Source organism: Mastigoproctus giganteus, chromosome 5 (assembly GCF_048544385.1).
Source record: "Mastigoproctus giganteus isolate SK-2022 chromosome 5, ASM4854438v1, whole genome shotgun sequence".
NCBI lineage: Eukaryota > Metazoa > Arthropoda > Arachnida > Uropygi > Thelyphonidae > Mastigoproctus > Mastigoproctus giganteus.
Genome location: NC_143579.1, coordinates 209,369,020 through 209,393,333, shown reverse-complemented (window position 1 = coordinate 209,393,333; position 24,314 = coordinate 209,369,020). Strand labels below are relative to the sequence as shown.

The 24,314-nt window shown below is 36.3% G+C and overlaps 1 protein-coding gene across 5 annotated transcripts in view; it reads left to right on the top strand.

Moving 5' to 3' along the window:
* Pka-C1 (Protein kinase, cAMP-dependent, catalytic subunit 1) overlaps nucleotides 1-24,314 on the top strand; it is a 617,895-nt gene that overhangs the window by 242,903 nt on the left and 350,678 nt on the right. For all 5 annotated transcript variants that reach the window (XM_090374346.1, XM_090374349.1, XM_090374348.1 and 2 more), the window contains exon 3: nucleotides 7,575-7,877. In XM_090374346.1, coding sequence (XP_090230472.1) covers nucleotides 7,575-7,877 — 303 coding nt within the window. The remainder of the gene's footprint in view (nucleotides 1-7,574; nucleotides 7,878-24,314) is intronic.

Here is a 24,314-nt window from a genome sequence, read left to right as displayed (position 1 = left end):
GGTGGATTTAGAACTTTCAATCTGGAAGTAATAAAAATCCAATCATTAATGCATTGAAAATATCCTGAGAAGTGGCTACTTCTGATAGCAGTTCAGTAATTGAATATGAAGTGTCGTGCGTCGGAAGACGTAAGAGAAGAGTGTCTCTAATATCTCAAGATACAAAATCATCAATCGAACTGAATATCCTTCCTCTCATATGTGATGACATGGATGGCGAACAGAGTCGTTACGTGTAGCTTCTTCTATGACTTTCAGAGAGAAAGTTTCGACAAATCTATTTGAATTGCGCCATAAAATATTGCTATTTTTTGAAAATCCCTCGAAGTGGATTCTTTTCATGTCAGCTGCAGAACAGTTTATTACTTCGCTGACATTTTTAGAAACCCATTTAAATCAAATTTGAAACTAAGAAAGATGTGAAAATTTTCAGAGCCCAGGGTAAAATTGAAACAGTGATGTCGAAAATTCCGATTGGAGAACGCCAAGGCAAGAAGAGAAAATATCTCTTGATAAAAGAATGAATACCTTCAGTGATATGTTCTGGCTGACCGTTGAACAACAGGAATATGACACTAGAGGCGATAATGTTATAATGTTGAATAAAAGTTGATTCATTTCCAGATTTCTACGTTTTTTCTAGGCAAGATACTTTTTCAATACCCTTCGTATAGCCACAGGTCACACATTTGCTGGGGAACATTTACTCTTTGGAGACAATCCAAACAGTTTAAACTTAGCATTTCTTATACTGATATCAGACAGAGCAATTTCAGCTAAAAGGCATACTAAAATTTCCGAAATATTTACAGAAACAGTATCTCAAGTACACAAAAGTATATTCAAGTAAATAATTTTTTTCTATTCATACTCCGGACGGCAGCATATTACTGTATTTTTTATTTTTATTTTTTGCATCAAGAATATTCGAACACACTGTCCACCCAGCTACGATCGTGCTTTATTGAATGAAATTTCTTCTTGGCTAGTTATACATATTTTACTTTCACTACTCATTATAAAATAATAAGAAACTCTAAAAACAACAATTTACACTAAAGGGATACTTCAGATAAGAAGTATCTAATTGGATTTAATCAGATTGTCTCTTCAGATACAATCAAATTTAAGGTTCGCGAATTGTTTAAATTACTTTTTGTTTATTATGATAATCCCAAACAAGCAAGTTTAGGGAAATCTATTGTACTCTAATGGCATGAAGAAAGCTACTAACATTAACTTGGATTTATAGACACTGTAATTACATTATTACCGTAAACCCAAGAAGCACATTTAAGTCCACATCGACAGCAAATTTAAGGGTTTATTCCAAAAATGACTGCAGAGAATGCATCCTTGAGAGAACTTTGAGACTATAAGTTACCAATGATAATTTTTTTTTTCTCCATTACGGTAAATGTTATGGGGATATCACCGTTTTCAAGACTTGTTTACAAGTAGAAATCACAGACTGTTCGTAATAATCTTGTAAGGCCGAATGCATGCGAAACCCTACCCACCTCCACTTAGATCGACGAACTACAGCCCCGATTGAAGAGGACTTTAGAAATAATGCCAATTATCAACAAGACTCGAACCGGGACCTCTCCAAGCGAGTAGCAAATGGCGAAACCACTCACAGAGAACGTAAAATAAATAAACTTGTATAATATACAACTTCTTAAACGAGTTCTTTAAATTTTAGCGCGTGACATTTAACTACTAGCATAGGAGGGCTATTTGAAAAGTAGTGGTAATACAATTGTTACAACAAAAAAAAAAAAAAAAAAAAAACACACAAGATTTATTTACAAGCATTTGTTTGCTATACGCCCTAAAAGTAATATCGGAGAGAATATAAACTCAAAGCGTTCCTGAAGCAATTATCCGATTCAGAGCTTGAAAGAAACGTCTAATACCATCAGTAATTTGGTTTTGCTAAAGAGTTGCAAAGGTACTATCAACAATGGCACTTCGTATTCTGAGACCTTGAATGATGTTAATTTATATAACTCTTTAAAGAAAAAGCATTAGCTCAAAAAATAAAATAGCAGGTAATAAACGATTTTTGCTAACAAACTTGCGCTATTTTTTCCACGCAACAAAACACCTTTCCAATTCATCTACACCTAAGAAACTGCAGATGCTATCTTGTTTAACGTGTCCTGTTTCCTTTTAAGTGTAGCGTAAGTCCCTGCTCATGAGCGTATGTTTATAGCAGTGTTGCCACTACTTTTTCAACAGCCCTCCCCCGTACGTACGTCACTTTTCATATGATGTGGGAATATTATGGAATTTTAAAAGTTTGCAACACTGAGTTAGCAAACAAAGCATTAGCGAGCCAATTCGAATAGAAATTATCTATAAAATGTTTCGTGTGTGTGTGTGTGTGTGTGTGTGTGTGTGTGTGTGTGTGTGTGTGTGTGTGTGTGTGTGTGTGTGTGTGTGTGTGTGTGTGTGTGTGTGTGTTCGTCTCGCAGACTACAGTATCGCTGCACGAAAGACCTGTCGATATGAGGTGTGCCTATAGTAATTAATTAGAAACATCTCGCCAACCAAGAATCCACCTACTGAAGTTTGCTTGCGACGTTGAGGACAAATCCCGGGAGGTTTCAGACAAGACGGACCAATGAACAACAAGTAAGCCATGAAGTAGAACAGAAAATGCGCTTGCGGACAGAGTCACCTGGCAAAAATCTTCTCGCGTGCCTGCTTCAGATATGGACGCAGCTCTAGAACCGGTTAATATTTTATCCCGTTGAGATTAAAACGATTGATTGTCTGTGCGGCTGCAACGGAAACATGGTGTCGCGAAGAAAGAAGAAAGAACACAATGTTGTCACGCGATCTCTTTATCTAACAGTTCCTCGTTTCCTTTTGGTAAATTATTTAAACTAGATGTCTTCCCATCTGGGAGTTTCTTATTAAAGGCTTCACTAACTCCCAATATTCCAATGAAATAGTAAAAATGAAAATAACTCGATAAAGTATGCTTGGATAAAGAAAGTAAAGATCTATCCTCTCTCTCTCTCTCTCTCTCTCTCTCTCTCTCTCTCTCTCTCTCTCTCTCTCTCTACATCTGCCACAATTACTGCATCATTGCATCATTCGGTGTGTGTGTGTGTGTGTGTGTGTGTGTGTGTGTGTGTGTGTGTGTGTGTGTGTGTGTGTGTGTGTGTGTGTCAGGGCTACCCGAACGGTCGCCCAGGGCACAGACAACAGGTGTACCGAAAAATAAAAATGAAAAAATAATAACTGTTATTTGATCAACTTGCAAGACAATTACGCTATTTTCATGACATATGAGCTAAAATTTGTGAAAAAATTATAATTATGTCATTATTATTATTAACTCTGACTGAAGAAAACCAGACAGTAACATCGCATCCCTGAGTTGCCATAGCACTTGATGCACTATTGATAGCGAGGGCCCTTCAAGAAGATTTACAGTAAGATTTTTAATGAATTTTTAATAACTGCACATATGGTACTATACATATTGAAATAAAGTTTGTGGGACTGCTTAGGAAAATACCGATTTAAAAGTTTCATTTAAATATAGCACCTCCTCATATTAGAAAGAACCGAATCAGTTTTCATTTTGGCACTGTGCCAAAGTGTTACAAAAAATGATATTTTTTGCTTCTTTGGTTGTTTTAATAACTCTTCTCATTCAATTTTCCAGCAATGCACTCCACGGATTAACATTTATCGTTTATTTATTATTATTTTTTTTATCAGCACAACAAATTCTACAGCAAACATTCTTCCCTACAATACACTGGTGTTTTGCATATGGCGGTCATAATTTAATAAACCAAATTTTCAAAAGACATCAATTAAGATAAAAACAATTATCAATTAAAATTCGCAAATTTTATTCATTAGAAAATTCAAAAAAGTTAGTAACTTATTAGCGTAAGCTGTAGACTGCTCCGAGAACTCCACCTGCTTTACCTAAACACATACAAAACGAGCTTATGAGACCCGGAAGCTTCTAATTGCATCATTACTGATAGCGATATTAAAAATTGGAGAAGCGTTAAAGGTTGCCGACCGTAAATATTAGTGAAGTGGAAGTAACATCTTGTCCGAAAATAGCCGGCATACCATCTGTATCCATCGGATGCTTGATGGGGCTCTCGTTTTCTTCAAGCGACAGCTTGTCAAATCGCGGACTGCACAAAATTAAGCTTGGATTACAAATTGCGAAACATAATTGATAAGTCACGGGTGGATGGGAGAGAACAATTTACTTCGAGTCGAATAATAACTTGTTGAGTGCTAGTTGCTAACAAATATATTCTTCATGGCTGCTTTGGTAGAAACAATGGCATTAGCAATCGCCACATCTCTGTTTTCATAACTGCAACGTTTTTAACTCGGCATTACAAGATAATGAAATGAAAATTAAGACATCGTATATCAAAAAATAATCCAATGAATTTTATAATGCTAATTTCAAATAATGGACGTGACAAAAAAATATCTAAATAAGTAATGGTGTATTGATGGTTAAAGAAAATAAACAACCAGTTGTTAATTTTTATGGTAAACCATATGTGACAATTATTAAATCTCCAGAACCCTAATCTAATCGACTAGCTTTCCACAGGGGTAGCTAGTCGATTATGACCGTGTGCAAAAGTCGAGTATCCTCTCTCCCTTTTTATAACCCATAAACTGCTACAGATGAGAAACAGAAACTACTGTTCTCCACATTCTGGCAAAGGCGATCAAACCGGCGCGCGTTTTCCGGTTCTCCAACTCTTGGATGGATTAAGCAGCTGAAAACTAGAAGAAATTTTGGTAACACAGAAACTTGAATTTCTGTAGATTATAACTTCCGCAAAGGCAAAGATCACATCGCATTTAATAAATTTTTGTTTAGATATAAGTATTATACTACAGTCGGGTTTTCCTAACAATTTACTGTGTTAAGGACTGTATCTATATATAAACCACACTGTGACCTTCTTAAGAAAGTTCAGAACAATTCCAGCTGACAAATAGTATTTTATGTCGGTAAATGTATGCTTCAAACTGACTTTGACCCAAATTCTGGAAGCAAAGTATTTTATTTACAACAGAATTTTTCTTGGAGTTGTAATGGATAGTTCTTAAGAATCAGGATAAATGAATTTAAAATGTAAGCGTTTGGAAGCATCTTTTATTCTCTTTTTTGGCAACTTTCCATGGTATTTTGTACTACGTATGTACAGGAAAAAATAAAAGAAAAAAACGAAAAAAAAAAAAAAACGATCGGGGTTGACAGTTGGCGCCATAATGCCCGACTGCGACACTTGAAGTAATAGTCTGTAAATCACTAGGGGTTTATGAGGATATTGAAAGAACAAATGAGAAACAATCATGTCTTAACCATCCGTTTTTTTAAGAAGTTCGTAAAAATTATACTGAGTATTTAAAAAAAATGTAATACCCATCTAGACCAGGCTGTTGTGCAGTATGGCCACAAGCCTGCATGTAGCGAGATTGAACCTGTTCACAGTTCATTGTGACCTACGGTAGTACTCGTATACATATTAGCCTCCAACAAAAAGCACCTAAAATGAAAATGTAATCTTCTCAAGGGGTTGTATCGGACTATAAAAAGTTTTTTTTTTTTTTTTTTACTATGCGATCCATATTCAAAAATGGCTAAGCTTGGCGACTCAATATGATGACGTCCTGTGCGATTGCGGAAATACTAGTATCCGAAATAATTCAAAAAAAAAAAAATCACCAAACAGTGCTGTTTGTACAGACCAAACTTTTTTATTATTATTATTTTATATTTCAGGCGATTCTACAAATGCGTTGGCAGTCCAAGTCTGGTTCGCGACCCATAAGTTGGAAAACGTTGAGCTAGCATAATATCATGTAATCTATTTGATTTATTTTTTAGATTTGTTTTTACCTAATTATAATGTAAATTGCGTTTTAATAACCCATGTGGGATATTGAATTATTAGTTACACCCAACGAAAAAAGTCTAGATCAAAAATTATATTGAAAAAAATACTCATTTAAAATAATTGAAACTAAGGAAGACTACAAAAGGACGACGATTATGCGAACTGAGGATTAACCATTTCAGATAATCGACTTCTTCCGAAGTAAAGTGTATCGATTAGCTTTTTAGGACTATCTGTGATACTACACAGGCCTGACGTAGCCCAGTGGTCAGGAGCGAGAGTGCATAGCACGCGTTCCTTGAGTGGACGGCGGTTCAAGCCCGTGACTACTAAATACGATAAATATTTGTATTGACGATTTATTGTAAACTCTACTGACTTGGTTGTCGTGCCGGAGTATAAACAGAAAATTAATTATTATTATTACAGTAGAATGCATAATCGCTTGTATATATGCTCAGCGTTCCAGTCCATACACCAACACAAAAAAAAATAATAATAATAATAATTGCACTCTGTTATATCGGCTACCTAAATGGCTCTACTGGAGTATAAAAACAAACTTGTTTTTGTCTGATCAATATTCGTTCATCAAACTGGTACCATTAGCACCTTTTAATATAGTTTCAATATAATACAGTCGAACCAGAAACACTTCCCGTGTGTAAAATTTTATAATCTATTAACAGAGTCTGCAAATCATGTTTCGTCGAGCTTTTCTCCTCCGCTTCTTCAGCGATTGTAATCTTACAATTACACGTTGTGACTGTTTACTATATCAAAACGGGTGCCATTCGATAGGGTCTCCAAGCACGAGAATGACCCCGTTTAAATGATCACTAAATCAATGGACTTCCACTGAAAGTCCGATTTTATATCGAGAAAAGGGAAGGGGAGGCTTGCTTTGGAGGATCCCGCCAGATGTTAGTAACACAATAACGTATTTAATTCATGAAAAAATGCCTAGATATTGGCATATTTACAGTATTTACAATATTAAGAATAAGTTATAAAAATAATAATAAAGAATAAAATTAATAATTATTTGTAACTTATTCAATCTAATACTTTCACCCTGCAATTTCCTAAAGATAATGCTCCGCATGGCCAATTCACTGCATATTGTCTAAATGAGTTTCATTTGGCTTCGCAGGTTGAATATTTAAACTGCTGATTTCCAAAGATGATTAATATTCAACTTATATTATTTTATCAAAATTCATTATACTGAAACCGTCTTGAAATTTTATCCGAAAAATATTCGAAGATATTAAAGATTTATTGAAATCTTTCAAATCTTCGAAAAATCGTATTTGATTTAGAAAATCGAATTTTTATATCATGTTTATGAATAAAAAGTAAGTTATTTCAAGTAAATGAAACTTTCAAAGTTTCGCTTACTTTTGAAATGATTTGTGCTTACTTGGAATGGCTAAAAAGTAAGATTCGTTTATTTTTTAGTCATTCCAAGCGAATAACTGGGTTTTACGAAAAATATAAGTGATTTAAAACTTGAATTCATATAATTTAAAACTTGAATTCAAGTAATCTTCTCTTGAGTTGCATTAAACGGTTTATACAAATAACTTGAAACTTCTCTCTTCTGATCGTTTTGTATTTCGTTTTTTTTTTTTTTTTTTTTTTGTTTCCTCCCTACAGGTCCGGTTCAGCTGACAGCAGTAAAGACTACCTCTGAAGCTACTGATAACGTCTTAAGAAATCGCGTGCCGTCCACATCGCCTTCATCACCTTCTTCTACTGAACCACGAACGCGGCATATTAGTGTCGCTAAAGAAAAGTCAACAGAAAACAAAAGTAGGGTAGGTAGCGATCCGTGGCCTAAGGTTGCTGCGACTGCCGGTGAAGGATCGACACCTGTAAAACAGTCGCCGTTGTCCACTCCGAAACAACAAAAACCGCCAAAAATGCCTCCAACCAAAAATGAAGATGATAAAGACGTTCGTAAGTATTCCCATTTTTTACTGCTTTGTTTGGTGGGGGGAGGGAGAAGCTAAATATTTTTTATTTGTTTTCTTATCTGATATCGTTGTTGTCACTGACTGAGTATCGATATGATGACTACGTGAGTTTCTCTTTATTTATTTATTTTTTTTTATTTTAAGGATAACATTATTCCAACAGTTCCAATGAAAACAGATTTTTGGTGATAAGCTAGCCCTTAAAAATCATTCTTTTTTTTTTAAAAAAGTTTAATCTTTCATGGCTATAATTTACCAATACAATTGTTTACGTACAATAAACTCAATTCCAGATTACAATTTCAAAATACTGCTGATAAAGATGAATTCTGAGTAATAAACTTACAAATTCATATGCAGTGATAAAGTAGTTTGTTAAAGGTTAAGAATGGACACATTGCCCTCCTCTACAATATGAAAAAATCCCAGTAATACTATATTCATTCTTCTGTTCCCCAACTACATGAAAATGCGCAAGTAATACTGGAACCCTTTCATATTGACATTTTGTCTCCTCTGAGGACCAGCCCTGTTCTTTCGGAGCATAGCCGATCCTTTAGGGCTCTGTTCCGAAATCACTATAAACTCTATTCCTACCTGCCTCCAATAAAGATAAATTTCAGGAAGTTATGTTTCCGCTTCTACTACTGTGCTTTTATAAACGTTTCCAGGTTTAAAAAAAAAAAAAAAAGTCACTTTTCTAGGGACTCGATTCAACCTGTGCCAATTTGGAATGGATACTAACACACCCACTAGTATTCGCAGTTAGTCCGTTAGTCCCCCTCCCCCGTTTCCTTCTGAGGGGCGACTAATACTCCCCCAACTTCTACTCGATATCATCTACTCAGAATAGAATAAATGAATGTTCGTGTTCCTACTCTAATTATAGATAACACATTTATAGGCCCTCTAGCGTTTAAAATTTACCTTCCAATCTTTCTAAATCATCGTTTTTTAAATCCTAGTTCATTTTCAGCATCTTATTTATTTTATTTTATTTATATTTTTTGCTTAATTTCTATTTGCATAGAAATTTTATTTTATTCTATTTTATCTTAAAACAAAAATAAAAGCTCTCATTTGAAGCCAATGCTCTCTACGAAAAAAAAATAATAAATAATAATAATAATAATAATAAAATAAAGAAAAATATTGAAATCAAAATTAACTATTATCAACTGAATAAAAGTCCATAAGATTTATTTGGCTATTTTCCCAAAACTAAAAGATGTGTGGAATAATTTCAGAATTAATAATCACTGTCAGTGGCGTTTTTTGGGTCTCGTTTTTCTGTTTTGCAAAAAAAAAAAAAAAAACGAAAGAAATCCAAGAAAAAAATATTGCATTACTACCTAAAGACCAGCTAACTGACAACACCCGGCACATGAAAACTCCTCAGTAAGGTTTTAACTTTTTAAATATAAATCACTATTTATATTTAATTTTTTAATAATGAACATGATTTTTTAAATATAAATAAATTTCATTTATTTAAAGAATGTGAAAGAATATTTTCATAAACTTAAAATGGTTTGTTTAAATACAAACATTTTTTATATTTAAATAAACATTTAAATACAAAAAAATACAAACATTTAAATATAAACATATCAGAACTTGAAAAGTCGGCCAGTTGTAAAAGTCAGTGGTCAATGAGAGAGAGAGAGAGAGAGAGAGAGAGAGAGAGAGAGCAAAACTATAACTCACTCACAGCAAACCATGAAAGAGATTTGCCTTGCCGATAAATGTCTACGATTTTTGAGGTTATCGGCCGTGAAATGCTATAGTTTATATCAGTTATATTCAATAACACTAGAGTTACTTATCGGAGCTCATAAATCTGATGCACGGTAAAACAGTGCTGCCACCTGATGGAATAACGATTACTCATTACCAAGGCGAGTGCTAATATAATTTAAGAGGTTCCGTTTCGGCATTGATGGAGTTATCAGCTTTAATGAAGTCGTCCTTGAACAATGGTGTGTGACTTTTCTACATTCCAATGCGTCATCTTTTACATGTACTTCCCCCAATGCTCCAAAATAACGTCGGAAATGAAATCCCAAAACATATTTTTGGCTCGCCACCCACTTCTCTAGTTCAAGTACTAAAATACGACCAAACCGTTAGACGTCAGTGCTAGCAAGAGCAAACATAAGAGCAGAAATTGTATTTAGTCACGTACAAGCGTGCAATATGGTTGCAAATGGCCGAGTAAAAAGTACTTTGGCTTTAATTTCTAACCACTATAAACATTAAACTGAAAACAAATGTTTTCGGTATAGAAAATGTGCTAGAATAAACATTTTATATGGAATTTACGTTGGTAGTTAAATCATCATAGAATAAAAAAACAAAATTCATTAGATAGTAATTTCTGGAACAAGTAGCTTTAAATCTTTAAATCTTTAAAGTCACACGCACGGATTTAAAGACTAAAACATGACAAAATTACTGATAATTATTAGCTGAAGAAAAAATTTTGTAAAAAAAGATGATTATTAATAATGCAGCCTATGCTGAACAAATCCGTTATTGCCTGAAGATACCGGCTGTTTCGTCTATTTGAATTAGAGTAAAGGTAATTCTAGACTTGAGGAATCTGTGAACTGTGTCCTTTCTAAGGCTGATTTGCTTATTCGAGAAATGAAAATAACTAAAAGGCTTACACCACAATCCCACTTAGGACAGGCCTTAATAGATTTCTCATATTACTAACAGGATTCATCCTAAAACCTTTCCAAAAGAGTAACAAGTGACAATCCTGTCACAAAGACCGAAGGCTTACTGAAGGAGTAGTGATAGCTTATAATTCATCATAAAATGAAGTGAAAATACTGTACAAATAATAATAATAATAAACTGTAACTGAAAATTTATTCTGACTCACAATTTACCAATTTTTATTGAAATCAATCGATAGTAAAATATTTTGTTAAATTTTGATTCATTCGAAACCTAGCAAGTAATGTTATTAATTCTCTATAGCTTAATATAACAGCACAATGGATATATCCAGGCCTAAGCAAGTCACAAAATTTTATAAAATTAATTCAGAGAAATAACTTGCTGCATTTACCCAGAATTTGGTAAATGGGGGTAAAATCAGGATAAATTTGTCATTCATTTCTTTTAATTAAATACATCTTTTTCTAGTCCGAGAATTAGCGCCGTCTTACACTGTTTGACCACTTCATTAGAACCATGGAGGTTTCGGCTATATGCAGCAATCTATGTAAATAGCAAGAGCGCTAGAGTACGTCATAAAAACTTGTCTCCCACCACGAACACCATCTCTAGCAGCCTGCACAGAACTAGTCAGGTCGCACCACAGGAATGCGCTAAAAAGCTGCGTGACGCGACTAGTGCCCAAATCAATTCACTGGAATCTGGAACGGATCTCACTGATATCCAAAGAACTCACTTTGGATATCAGTGAGATAGCATTATTTTGAATATCAGTAAATCCAAGGCACCCACTGATATCTAGAACGGTATGACTGCCGGCGATTCTTTAGCATGTACTAAAGCAGAGAGAACGGCTGTACTTGTCCAGTTTTAAAATACTATTGCCATTCGAATTTTTAGCAAATGAAAAAAAATATGTCTTAAGCAGATTATCAAATATAATCGTGGCCAAACGAAAAATTAATTCTTGCATTTAATGAGATAACATCACAAAGGCGGCATCGCCCTAAGGGAATAGGAAACGTTGGAAGCCACTGATCTGCAACACAGGCGTTAAAATAAAGCTACGTTGGCGCCAGGAACACACAGGATGAGCGCAGGAGGGGGGGGGGCATTTCATGTGCTACAATAAGTCCCTATTCACGCTTTTCAGCACTGATGGAAGTTAAACACGGAGGAAATCACAAAACTCACTGGAACCGTGCTGTTTTGTACCGACGATACAATTTGCTAGAAGAGATGTACTAGTCCCTTGATCCCCTGATCCCACTGGAGTATACCGTGAAAATCAGAGCCTATATGAACCTCACTACTTATGTGATACACCCGACAATATTGCATATTTATTCCTGAAGACAGAGATTTATACTGAGTCCACTATCCACTACGCCAGATGTGAAAAAGTTCTGAGGAACAGGAGAAAATCTTGAATCATCTGCCTGGCTAGCCCAAACACTGGATCTCAATGCCACTGATTATCTCTGCGATGAACTTGATTCCATGGCACGTTGCGTTGTCTTAGTAGTGATTCGATTCAACAATGTCCAACAAGCTAATTAACTCATGGTCCTAATAAAGTGGTCAATACAGTGTACGTTCCCTATTATGCACTTAAGATTCATGATTCTTGCGTACGAATTTGAAAATATAATAAGAGGATGTGAAAATTATATAAGATCTTATTATACTATACAAGAGGATGTAAATGTAATAACAAAATTTTTAGACAATCATTCAAGCAATTCTAGGGGTAGTTTCACATTATTAGCTACTGTTTCTCTCAGATGAATACATAATTACACTTTTCGCTGTCTAAGAATGCTTATTTTATTCTTTATGCTTCGAAAAAGTTACTACCTGTTTCCTACGAGTAGCATTGAGATTACAGAATTACAAAGACGCAATCAAGCTGCCAGTTGAAGGCATCCTAAGACTCATAAACATTATATAGCAGACAGTGATACATATTTTAGTAGAGAATGACTGCTGTTTTCAAGGAAACAGTTATATTATCTCTTTCTCTGTACTAGCGATAAAGGGGAGAACAAAGAAAATATATTTGGAGAGAACGAAGAATACAAAATTACAAAGCAAAAATAAAACGAAATTGAGAGATAAAAAAGAGATAAGAGCGCAGAAAAGAAACAGAGAGATATGTTGAGAAAAAACAAATAAACACAGTACTTGAGAAATAAATAAATAAACAGAGGAGGAGGAAGACAAGAATATCTGAAATTAATGTCCTGTTCAGATACCTCTTTCTAGATAGATAAATATTAATCTAGAACATTCAGATTTGGTATGCATACTATACAGAGGAAGCAGAAAAGAGTAAAAAAAATTTATACTTCTAGATTTCACCAGCAAGACAAGCAATGTAATTTGTTATTCATAACGGAAAAACAAACGAATAAATAATTCTATTTCTCCTGATACAGATCGTACAGGAGAAGTCTTAATCAACTTCTACGTTAACGCTCTCCAACTGCTGTTTTGTGCATACCTTTGAAGGGTTTTTATTCCCCCAATTGAACCGATTATAGGGTGATGTTTTTAATCTTAAACTAGATATTAGAACTCTAAACTCGTTGTATAAACAAAAAATCCGTGGCCTAGAATCCCAAAAAACCCATGCCTCCCACAAAATAAACAAAACTTTTCTTTAGCTATAAAAGAATTAAAAAATACTAAATGTTTTCATTTAGTCCTAACACTCAATTTTAATGATCCTACAATTTTACTTTTATTTAAAATAACTTAACTTGCGTATCTATAATAAGGATCAGTGGAAGAGTAATCCTTCCTAATTCTTATTTGATGAAATTTATAAAATGCGAAAATCACACCGCGAGCAATGAACATATTTCTGAATAGCTGCATCGGGATCACAAGCTGTCTTTACAAACACTGAAGAAGGGGTACAGAAAGTACCACGAAACACCTTAAAACAATCCAGTCCATTAAGAAATTAAAGACGGGTTATATTCTATTTTCCATTTCGATTTACCCATGGCTGGCGCTAGCGTTTATAGCGCCTGAGACAAAACCTTGTAACGGCGCCGAATTCATATCGTATTTTAACACGCATATATATGCAGTAGCGCATCTAGCAGCGCCTATTTTATGCGGGGCCTGTGGCAAGTGCCTCATTTGCGCACCCTTAGCGCAGGGTCTGGTTACCTGTTCACCATGCCACTAAAATAACAACTAAGCTGGTGTTGTCTGACAAAAGTTTACGAATTGGGTCGATGGTTTATATACCGGAGCACGATGAGTCCTGGAACTTCAAGAATCTGCTGTATAGCCTTTGCGTTATCTTAGCGCAATTAACAGTGACACAGGTTCCCCGATAAGGCAGTAGGCAGAGAGTTACTCATACATAAAGCGAACGGCACGGACTTCCGGTTTTTTAGTTCCTTGAACTTTATCATAAAATGATATCACACACGGTAAAAATATAGTCTGTGAAATTTATGTAAAAAATCGCAGAGTCTCTAAAGAACCCAAGCAAACCTCCAGAAAATCTGCAGACCCAGATTAGATAATTCTCCTTCACCTGCAGTGTGGGAATTCTACACAGAAAAGTCATAGCAGCATGAGGCTTAATATCAAGGAAGGAAAATTCCAGAAGGTTATCAAATTGTAGAAGGGTGCTTAATGATTTTGTAATAACTGAGAGCAAAGTGGAGGAGAAATTGTTGAAGTTAAACATAAGAAAGACACCTGGGGTGGATGGGATCTATCCAGTTATATTAAAGGAGGCGGCAAAGGAACTAAGCAAACCCACAGCCATAATTATAAGAACATCCTTGAACTCAGGGGAGGTCCCCCACGGACTGGAGATGTGCCAATGCATCCCCAATTCACAAAGGGGGATCGAAGGGTGACACGAGTAATTACAGACCAGTTAGTTTAACTTCTGTTCCGGGTAAAATAATGGAGTTACTGGTTAAAGATGCATTGCAGGTTCATCTAGACAAGACTATAGCAATAATTCAGACACAGCATGGGTTTGTTAAGGGAAAGTCTTGTCTGACAAATTTGATTGGATACTATGATGTGGTTACAAAGGAACTGGATGCAAAAAATAATTTTGATATCACATACTTGGATTTCAGGAAAGCTTTTAACACTGTTGCGCATGGAAGACTACTGCACAAATTGGAGCAGAATGGTATTAAGGGTAAGTTGCTACAGTGGATAAAAGGGTGGTTGAGTGGGAGAAGACAGGGTGGTAATCAATTGGCCCTGCTTTTCATGGACTAATGTTATTAGTGGAGTTCCACAGGGTTCAGTGTTGGGCCCACTGTTGTTTTGTATATTTGTCAATGATAATGATGAAGGTATATCTGGCTTAGTGTCGAAGTTTGCAGATGATACGAAGGTTGGCAGGATTGTTAATGACAGTAATGGCAGTGTGGTAGTGCAACAGGATCTAGAAAATTTTGGCAGATGGGATGAGAAGTGGCAACTGAAGTTTAACACTGACAAATGCAAAGTACTGCATATGAGTAGAAGTAACTCCCAGAGGAACGTACCAACTGTGTGGTACTACACTTAGGGTGGTAGAAAATTAAAAAGACCTGGGAGTGCAGTCAGATATGAAGTTTTCTGAGCAATGCAGACAGGCTGCAAGAGCAGGTCATGGGGTTTTGTCAATGATATACAGGAATTTTGCTAGCAGGGAAAAGGATGTGATTATCCTTTTGTATAAGGAAATGGTCAGGCCACGCCTTGAGTACTGCGTACAGGTCTGGAGGCATCGTTTAAGGAAGGATGTAGATTTGCTTGAGCGTGTACAGAGAAGGGCAACAAGATTGGTGAGGGAAATGAAGGGATCCTGTTACCAAGAGAGGCTAAGTTCTGCAAATTGCAGCGGCTGGAGACTAGGCACCTGTGAAGTGATCTGATTGAGATGTATAAGGCCTTGAATGGGTTGGGCACGTTGAATTCTGGTGGGATTCTTCCACTTGCTCAGATTACGAACCTAAGGGGGCATAAATTCAAATTGACGAAAGACAGTTGTAGAATAGATGTGCGGAAATTTGCCTTTAGCCAGCGGGTGGTTAATTGCTGAAACAGACTTCCATCTGTCTGTCGTTATGGAAGTTGATAGCTTAAATAAATTCAAGGAGGAACTGGACAAACATTTAGAGGGAATAGTTGCGTGATTTTTTTTTTTTTTTTTTTGTCTGATGCTACATAAGCTCATACGCTTTCTTTCTTTCTTACATCACATGCCTCTATTACTATTACTATCACACAGTTCGGTGGGTCAATAATGCAATGGACTGAGGATAACACCATGGAAAACATGCTTTGCTAGCCCAGAATCCTGATCTTAATCTAACTGGATACCTTTTGATGTTTCCGAGCAGAAATTGAAAGCCAGACCGAACTGGCAACTTCTAAAAATGAACTGGTAAATGAGCGGGCGGAAAACCGATAAACTTGTTAACAGTTCACCCAGTAAAACTGCTGCTTCATTTAAGTCATGGTCACACAAAACATTAAATTTGGCTTTTGTCAAAACACTGCCTTTATTTCTTTCAGTGTATCAATACAGCGAGCTGGTTATGAACAAGAAAAAATGAAGTGGAGACAATCCATGCAATCGCACAGTCCCAACGACCATAAACAATTATTTTAATGGTAACAAAACTGTAACAGACTAACCAAGCTGGAAGTAAAGAAATTTCAACTTTTTTTTCATATTTATATATGATACAACACGTCCGAGGTCTTTTGGTGCTCCAAAGAAAAGCTGGGTTGTTTTTTTATTTATTTTTTTAAATCAGGACACTGCTTTCTTGTTCAAATGAAACTGAAAATCTTTTGGGTCTCAGTTCTCCAATGAGTTCCATGATTAAATATACTTACACCCGTATACATCTTTGCTGCTTTAAGTAATACACCCTTTAAACACTCCTTCCGATAACAACATCCCAAGCGATCGTCTATAACTTGAACCGGCCCCGAGAGCAACACGTGAACATTGAGAATTCAGCCAAACACGATTGAATTCTCAATGTTCACGTGTCCGCAATTAGGGAATGAAAACATGATTTTCAATGCTTTGTTTCCTCACCTGCGCACGTTTTTTTTTTTTTTTTTTTCTTGTTAGTTGTTGGCGCATCAGCTTCTATGGCCATAATGCACCTCCCAAAGTTTTTGCATTTTACTGTGATCCAAGCCGGAGGCGGGAATCGAACCCGCGACCTCTGGGTTACCAGGCATGCACACCTGCGCACGTACATATTGGCGTAAGATAAACGACCTGTGGCTTTGCATAAGGATTTCATTTAAACTAAAAATAAAATCTTGAAATTTCTATCCAGTTGTCTGTCGGCATCACATCAAAATGTAAGCTGATTTACTGATTTTTATTTATTTCATTTTTTTTTTCCCCTTTTGCGAGTATTCTGTCCGGAGTAGGACCTCAAGTCTCGAAGAATTATATAAACTAATACAGCGGTTCCTGTGCGTACACCTCTGTAGCCCGTGCATTCAAAGTCGGTTTGACTGGACGTAAAAAATCAGAATAACTCAAGAGAGAACCCCCCCCCCCTTTGAAACCGGCTAACTCAAATCCAAATGAGAAGCCAGTCAAAATTTCCTCCGATTTTTGATGGAACTCAACTAAATATCTTTCTAAAGGGCGTCAAGTAACTAGCGCACTAGGCCATTATACTGGCATGTAGGTCTACGCGGAATGCGTAACATCTTGAATACCTATCCCGCAACAAATTTTGACTTTATACGTCTAGCAGGATTTTTCCATCAGATGATGACTGCATCTGCTGATTACAGCAATCGTATTCTTCGAGCTCTATACGTCTGTACAAATATAACCTGGAAATGTATTTATGCTATCACAGATAAGTAAGAGCAAAGTACTTTATGTTCAGTATAATTGATAATTTTACCTATAAAAATGTTCTTTCCCTAATCGTTGAATACTACCAATTTTAATGCATATATGGAGACGTACTATTTTAGTTTAATATGGAAAGGAAAATTTTGCATTCATATGAAGTTTATATTCTTCCCCCATTCCTCCTTTACCACGAGCTAATTAAGATAATTGAAATAACAGGAGAGCAGCGCATCCTTCAACAACTCTCTGCTCACATCTCGAGACGTTATTCCAGGTTAATCTCTCAGGCATCTCTTTCTCCTGTACACCCGTGGAAATTACATTTGTTAGAAGAATAGGAAAGATGTCGACGCCGCCTGTATTTCGACGAAACCTTGTTCCCCACCCCCCTTTACCCCCCACCTAGCAGCGGACGTTAACACAAAGGTGGTGATGATGGCAGTACAGTGATGATGATGGTTTGAGATCGATTGAGACAAGCTCAAGGGGGGTAGGGGGAAGGATATACATTTTTTGCCCTGCGGGAGGCTGACAAATGTATTGACGTCATTCGTCCACAGATGCATGCGTGTCTAGAGACCAGGGTTCTATTATTTGAAGTTTATGAAAGCTACTTAATCGCTGGCTCAGAGAACAAAAATTAAACCGATTGGGAATTCTTGTACCCTTGTGGCCAAGTGAAATGTAGACTTCATTTAGCAAGTAGCGTTGGATTTCTTTAGGAATTAGAAAAGTCAGCAACGATAATTTCACTTTCGAAATGCTTAGATAGTAATCGGTTTGTAGATGCATTTCAGATTTTAGAGTTTTCTTACTTAGAGAAACGTTTAAAATAATAATTATTATACAATATAATACAATGAAACTATTTCTGAACATGAAAAAGGGGGGAAAAAAAAAAAAGGTTATATAATTTTTATATTCTAAACTTAAAAAAATCTGAAATTAAAATATATACGGTATATATACATGTAAGTAATAATTAACAAGACGAGTTTCCATTTACTAACATTACTTTTATCTCTTAAATAAATCCTATGCAAAGGCACATTTTATTTGCTGGTGAAATCAAAGAGGAAACCTGTTGTAATGTCACGTACTCCTACGTATTTGTCACATATCGTAATCTGAAAGAATGAATATTCCAAAATAGTTTTCATTTTCATATTGTATTATTGCTAGAAAGTAACCTCTAAAACATATTTCGACATCGCATTCTCCAAAATGGCATCGTGTTTCTTACAATTTATTCATATGCCTCCGTGAATAACAAACTTAGAAGCTCTAAGGATATTTTTAAACGCCGGAATGAAACACGAAAAACAACTTTTTTTCTCTCTAGAGATTAAGCACATTTAATTTTCTCGAAAATCACCAAAGCGAAATATTCCACACAAAATAAATAAACGTAATTATATCATGAATTTCAGCTTTCACAGAAATATTCTAAGTTCGTTTTTAGACCGCCTACGCTACAAGGATGTATAAGATGGTCGCTCGGTGTCGAAACACAAAACTAGGAATAAAACTGTACAGCACTCATTTACACAGGAAGTTAGCTATCAAAAGATAATACTGGGCTTTATTACATACAAACTGTACGAGTAGTATATAATACTATACAATCATTTCCCTTTACAGTCAAAGACGTCAGGAGATTTATGAGCTGTGCGAATTTCGAGATATATACAGTACAGTACAACGTCGTTTATCCGAAAGAATTGGATCTAGTCGAAATAGCCAAGTTATTTCGACTAGCCTATTTTTTTCGAATAAGCGATTCTAAATGAGCTCTATCTATATATAAAAGGGAAGTGGGGAAAAATTAATAACAGAAAATTGCTCTAATTTATATTTATTATTCACGCATTACATACTGTACATGCTTATACAGATTAAAAATAGTTGCTAATGTGCTACTTGGTGTCAGTCCTTTTGTCTGTCTGTTTGTTTTTTTGCTGAAAGATTCTGTATTTTCATCAAGAATTGATCATCAACTAACTTAATGTGTAAAAATATGTAAATATTTTTCACGTAAACATATTAATCTACATACACGAAAACATAATAACCAATGTTTATAGTGGGACCTCAATCTACATGTCTAAAACTATTACTCAAAATGTCCATTGGAATCAGTAACAGTTCTGATTCGAGTAATGAACTGTTGAACATCGGAAGAAATTTGATCTCGGGAGAAATTCGTTTCAATTGACCTCTTTAGTTCTGCGACAGCTTTTGGGCCGTGTACGTAGATGCAGCCTTTTACATAACCCGCAACCAATAATCATCAGGGTTCAAATCTGAACTGCAAATTGGCCACCTTGTTTCGAAAGCTCTATCGATGCATTAAAACGTTCCATTAATAATGCAGTAACTCTCCTCTTGAAATAAAATCTGATACAATACCTCTCTCAAGTCAGGAATGACAACACTTTCCAACATTGTCCATTCACGAACACAATACCAATTAACAATTTCTTCCAAAAAATGCGGTGATGGAGGAAATCGTCTACAGTTCAGCTAATATCGGTTCCTACCATGTTTTCCTTATTTGCATATTTTCCTTGCATTTGAAGCCTTCAAGAAACTTGGTTCTTATGTTTTCTTTTATGGGTGAATATGTTTACGTCAAAGGATCGACATATCTACTCCTTGTTTTGATACTGATTAAAGTTAAACTTCTGCATTATGGTTTGTGCTTAAAAGTCTTTTTTCACATGTTCACGCATGTGCAAAAGGACTTTTAATATCAATATGCGAGTTGAAAGAAAGTGATTAGTAAGTCGACGTCTAAAACTACGGTGGAGGGATTGGGTAGACCCGAGAATCTGGCTAGACGTTCTCCAGATATATACATCTCAGAAGTTAAGCGAGGTGATGGAGCTTTTGAGCATATTTTTAATGCAGTAGTAAACCCCTTGATGTCTCTTTTGATATGTAGTAAGTTTATACCAATATTCTAATGATTTTTGAGGTATGCCGCTCAGATTGCAGTTGTGCCGAGGAAAATTCTCTATGGTTCATTATTCATCTACTGTAATGGTTCTAGACCCACGGAGGATTCATCTATTGTAATTGGCTCTAGACCAAAATTTCACGACAGTAGAGAGGATAGTGTAGTCAGTCATACTGTAAATACTACATAATTGTAGGTGCACTACGAACATGAACCTAGCAAGAAGTTCGCCTTTTCATAAGCTGATGGTAGTGAGAGTTTTGGTATCGTCTGCATAACTGAAGATACTTTTTCTAGTGGCGGTAAATGGGTGGAGCAATGATATAAACAGGAGTCTTGGTAGCACATAATATTCTGAGGAACACCTGGGCTAGCGTGGAGGATGTTGAAGTTGTTGCGGTAAACAGCGTGATAATCTTCACTTGTTAAAGTTCAACAAGTGAAGATTATCCTTGACGTTGTAAACGTTTTCGCAAAGCTAGGGGAAAGCAACGATGTTCACAGATTCGAAAGCAGGTTGAAGGTCTAGGTAAATTACTAATAATTCAGCCTTAGTGGGCTGCAAATGCTTTCAGAATCATGTTGGATGCCCCGGAAAGTTTGTAATAGTGGGTCGTTGTCCTGGCGTGTACTAGATTTTGTTTGGGAATTTTTTAGGTGCATCGGCATCTATGGTCATAGTGAGCCAGCGTGTACTAGATCTGTGTGAGTAGGATGGGGAAGAAATTTGAGGTAGAAACTGTATGATGATAACTAGAAACATTTTTTGTCAGATTTTGAAAAGATATGACGTCATATTCCGCTACCTCTATACAGGGTGTTTCAGTTAAACGTTTCAGAACTTCTAAGAGGGGTAGGGTACATCCTGACAACTCGAAATCATATAGCAATGTGGGGTCGGAAATGCTTTCCTGAAGCGGTGTTGTACACAGAAGCACCATAAAGAAAAGAGACCGTAAGTGAGAAATCGTTTTAATAATACATGAAAAGAAGCAAAAGGTACATGGATTAAAGTAAGTGTTCGAAGTTTCTTCCACGGGCTACAATGCACGCCTCACATCTCCGACGCATGGACATCCGAACATTCTGGAATACTCCAGGCGAATTTCGAATTTCTTCGGCAGCTACTGCGATTCTTGCAACCAGCTCCTCAGCATTGTCAACAGGGGTGTCATAAACTAGCGATTTCATATGACCCCAGAAATAAAAATCAAGACATGATAGGTCGGGTGACCGAGCAGGCCAACGCACGGGACCACCACGTCCGATCCACTGTTGACCAAATGTGACATCCAGGTAGTTACGAACATCTCCGCTATAATGGGCAGGGGCTCCATCGTGTTGGAACCACATTGTGTGTTGCGTCGATGCAGAAATCTGTTCATCTCTCAAAAGTTGTGGCAATACTTGCTGCAGAAAGATCAAGTAGATAGGTCCGGTTAGACGACACGGTAACAGGTAAGGTCCGATGAGGTGATCTCCCATAATACCGGCCCATACATTGACCGAAAATCGAATCTGTGCTGCACGACGTCGCACGACGACTTCTGTGTACAATACCGCTTCAGGAAAACATTTCCGACCCCACATTGCTATATGATTTCGAGTTGTCAGGATGTACCCTACCCCTCTTAGAAGTTCTGAAACGTTTAACTGAAACACCCTGTATAAGCTTGCTTTCTTGCATAATTTGTCACTACTACTACCACCACCACCGGTGTTTGCTTCAGTTTTAAGTATTTCGCCAAAGCAATTAGACATCGATATAGTGTGTAAATTCAAAGTAATCAAATGGATGAAACACTGGAGGGTTTTTTTGTTTTTTTGAGGGGGAGGACCGTGGAATTCTCATCCGAGACCGACTAACTCGGCCACGGTGTGAAAAAAAAAAGTCCAGGACTGGAAGCAAAGCCTTTTTCGAGCGGTGTGGAAGACTAACAATCGCAACCACTGCACAACCGCGAGGGTTCCACTTTGGTGGGAGGTAGTTTAAAACGCAGTTATTAAATGTGGACAATAAATAGACTAAGCCATTTTATCATATACAGTACTGAAGACTATACTGGTAGTTTAGGAAGGGATGGTACTTATCTCCGTGATAGGTGTCTGCCTTAGCTATTCGAATAGAAGCGAGGCTGTCTGGCAGTTAAAAAAATTGTAAACTGGAGGTGCTTGGGAATATTGTTGAAAAACCTTGTGATTTGATTAAGCTGGACGTCCGAACTAGGTGATTAGTAGAGATTCTCAGTTATCTAAAGGGGGGGAAGCTTACTTCTTGTCTATCGGTGAATGGAAATAATGATCTGGCTTTGCTGAAACAAGTTCCCACTCTTGAGTAAGCTGTCCGATACTGGGTGCGCATGCACTGTTTGAGTTTTAGCTTTGAAGACTACTATGCATTTGTCTTTGCAGTAATTACCATATAAGCGTCAATCCGGAAACAACCCAATCACTGGAGCAGGACGACAAACTATTACAACACTGGAGGGAGTAAGAAGGGGGAGTCACGCGCTATAGTCACTAGAAATATTTAATGGCAGTATCCACCGCCCCGATGTCACACTTTTTTGCAAAATGTTTGTTCTGTATTCAAGTAGAGGATTTTTAATAATAGGTTATAACCGCCTGCAAATATCTCAGGGACGCGTTTCTCCATTTACTTCATCTGCAGATGTATGATCATTTCTGATTTAGAAAGCATCCCTAATTTAAAAGGGGGTGAAACAATGAAAGAAAGAGAAAACATCATAAAACTGCTCAGGATATTTTGCCAAACTACCGATTAAGCAGTACTGATTGAAAAATCGAAGCACCTAACAACATGCTGTTATTTCCATCGTCTTGACCTTATCTGCAATCAGTTCTATATTATTTTGCAGTTAATATTAATTTGCAGTTTTCAAAGCAAGAATAATTTAAACCTAATTTACAGCGTGTATTGAACTATAATGATCATATCACCACGGCATTAAAAACGATCACTGTATATAGTGCTTTAACACCTCTCACGTCCCTTTTATAGACAGATTGACTCACCAGATGGCGTAACGCTGTCAGCCCTAAGTCCGAAAATAGATAATAAAAAAGAAAGTTATCAAATAACAAGTGCAATTATTCATTGAATGAATGACCTTAAAGTAATTACTATGACACGGCATAGTGTTTTCCAAGCGCGCGCGTCTGCCCCACACACACACACATATACACACAGAGATAACAGAGAGTTTCTGTTTCAAAGACCCGGAATTAAGCTCTGAATCAACGGAGATCTGTATTCACTGTAACTGTATATATCTCTGTTACTAGGACATCAAAGATTATTCTTAAAAAAATACTGATAAGAACAAAACGTATATACAGTTAAAACAAAACTGCCCTTGTAAGAACAAATATGGAAGCAATTGGTAATATTTACTCAAGTCGTAAAACATTTCTTCCCTTCATCAGGTACAATTTGCAAATACAAATATATAAGATAGAATAAAACTACGAAGGCGACAAAGAATATATGCCCAACAATAATCTCTATGTCCTTAGGAAAATATTCACTGAATCGCATTCAAAATGACCTCATTACCGCTTCTAAATTTCAAATGCACTCGACAGAAAATAGCATTTCGTCATCATTCTTACAGCATTTCTCTTCCTTTATTAAACAATGACAAAGAACTTTTTCATCTGGGCAATAACATCATCGCACAAGAGATGCAATAGCGAGCGCAGCCATCTGTGAAGATATTAATGCTGGAAGAATTGATGTAGGAACGGCTTGTTGATTTTGTGTACATGTAAAGGCATCGCTCATTAGCATACCGTAACTTAAAAATGGCTAAGAAGAATCTAGGTTGGATGAAAAATTTTTAAAACCTACAGTTTAAAATAAATAATTAAACAAG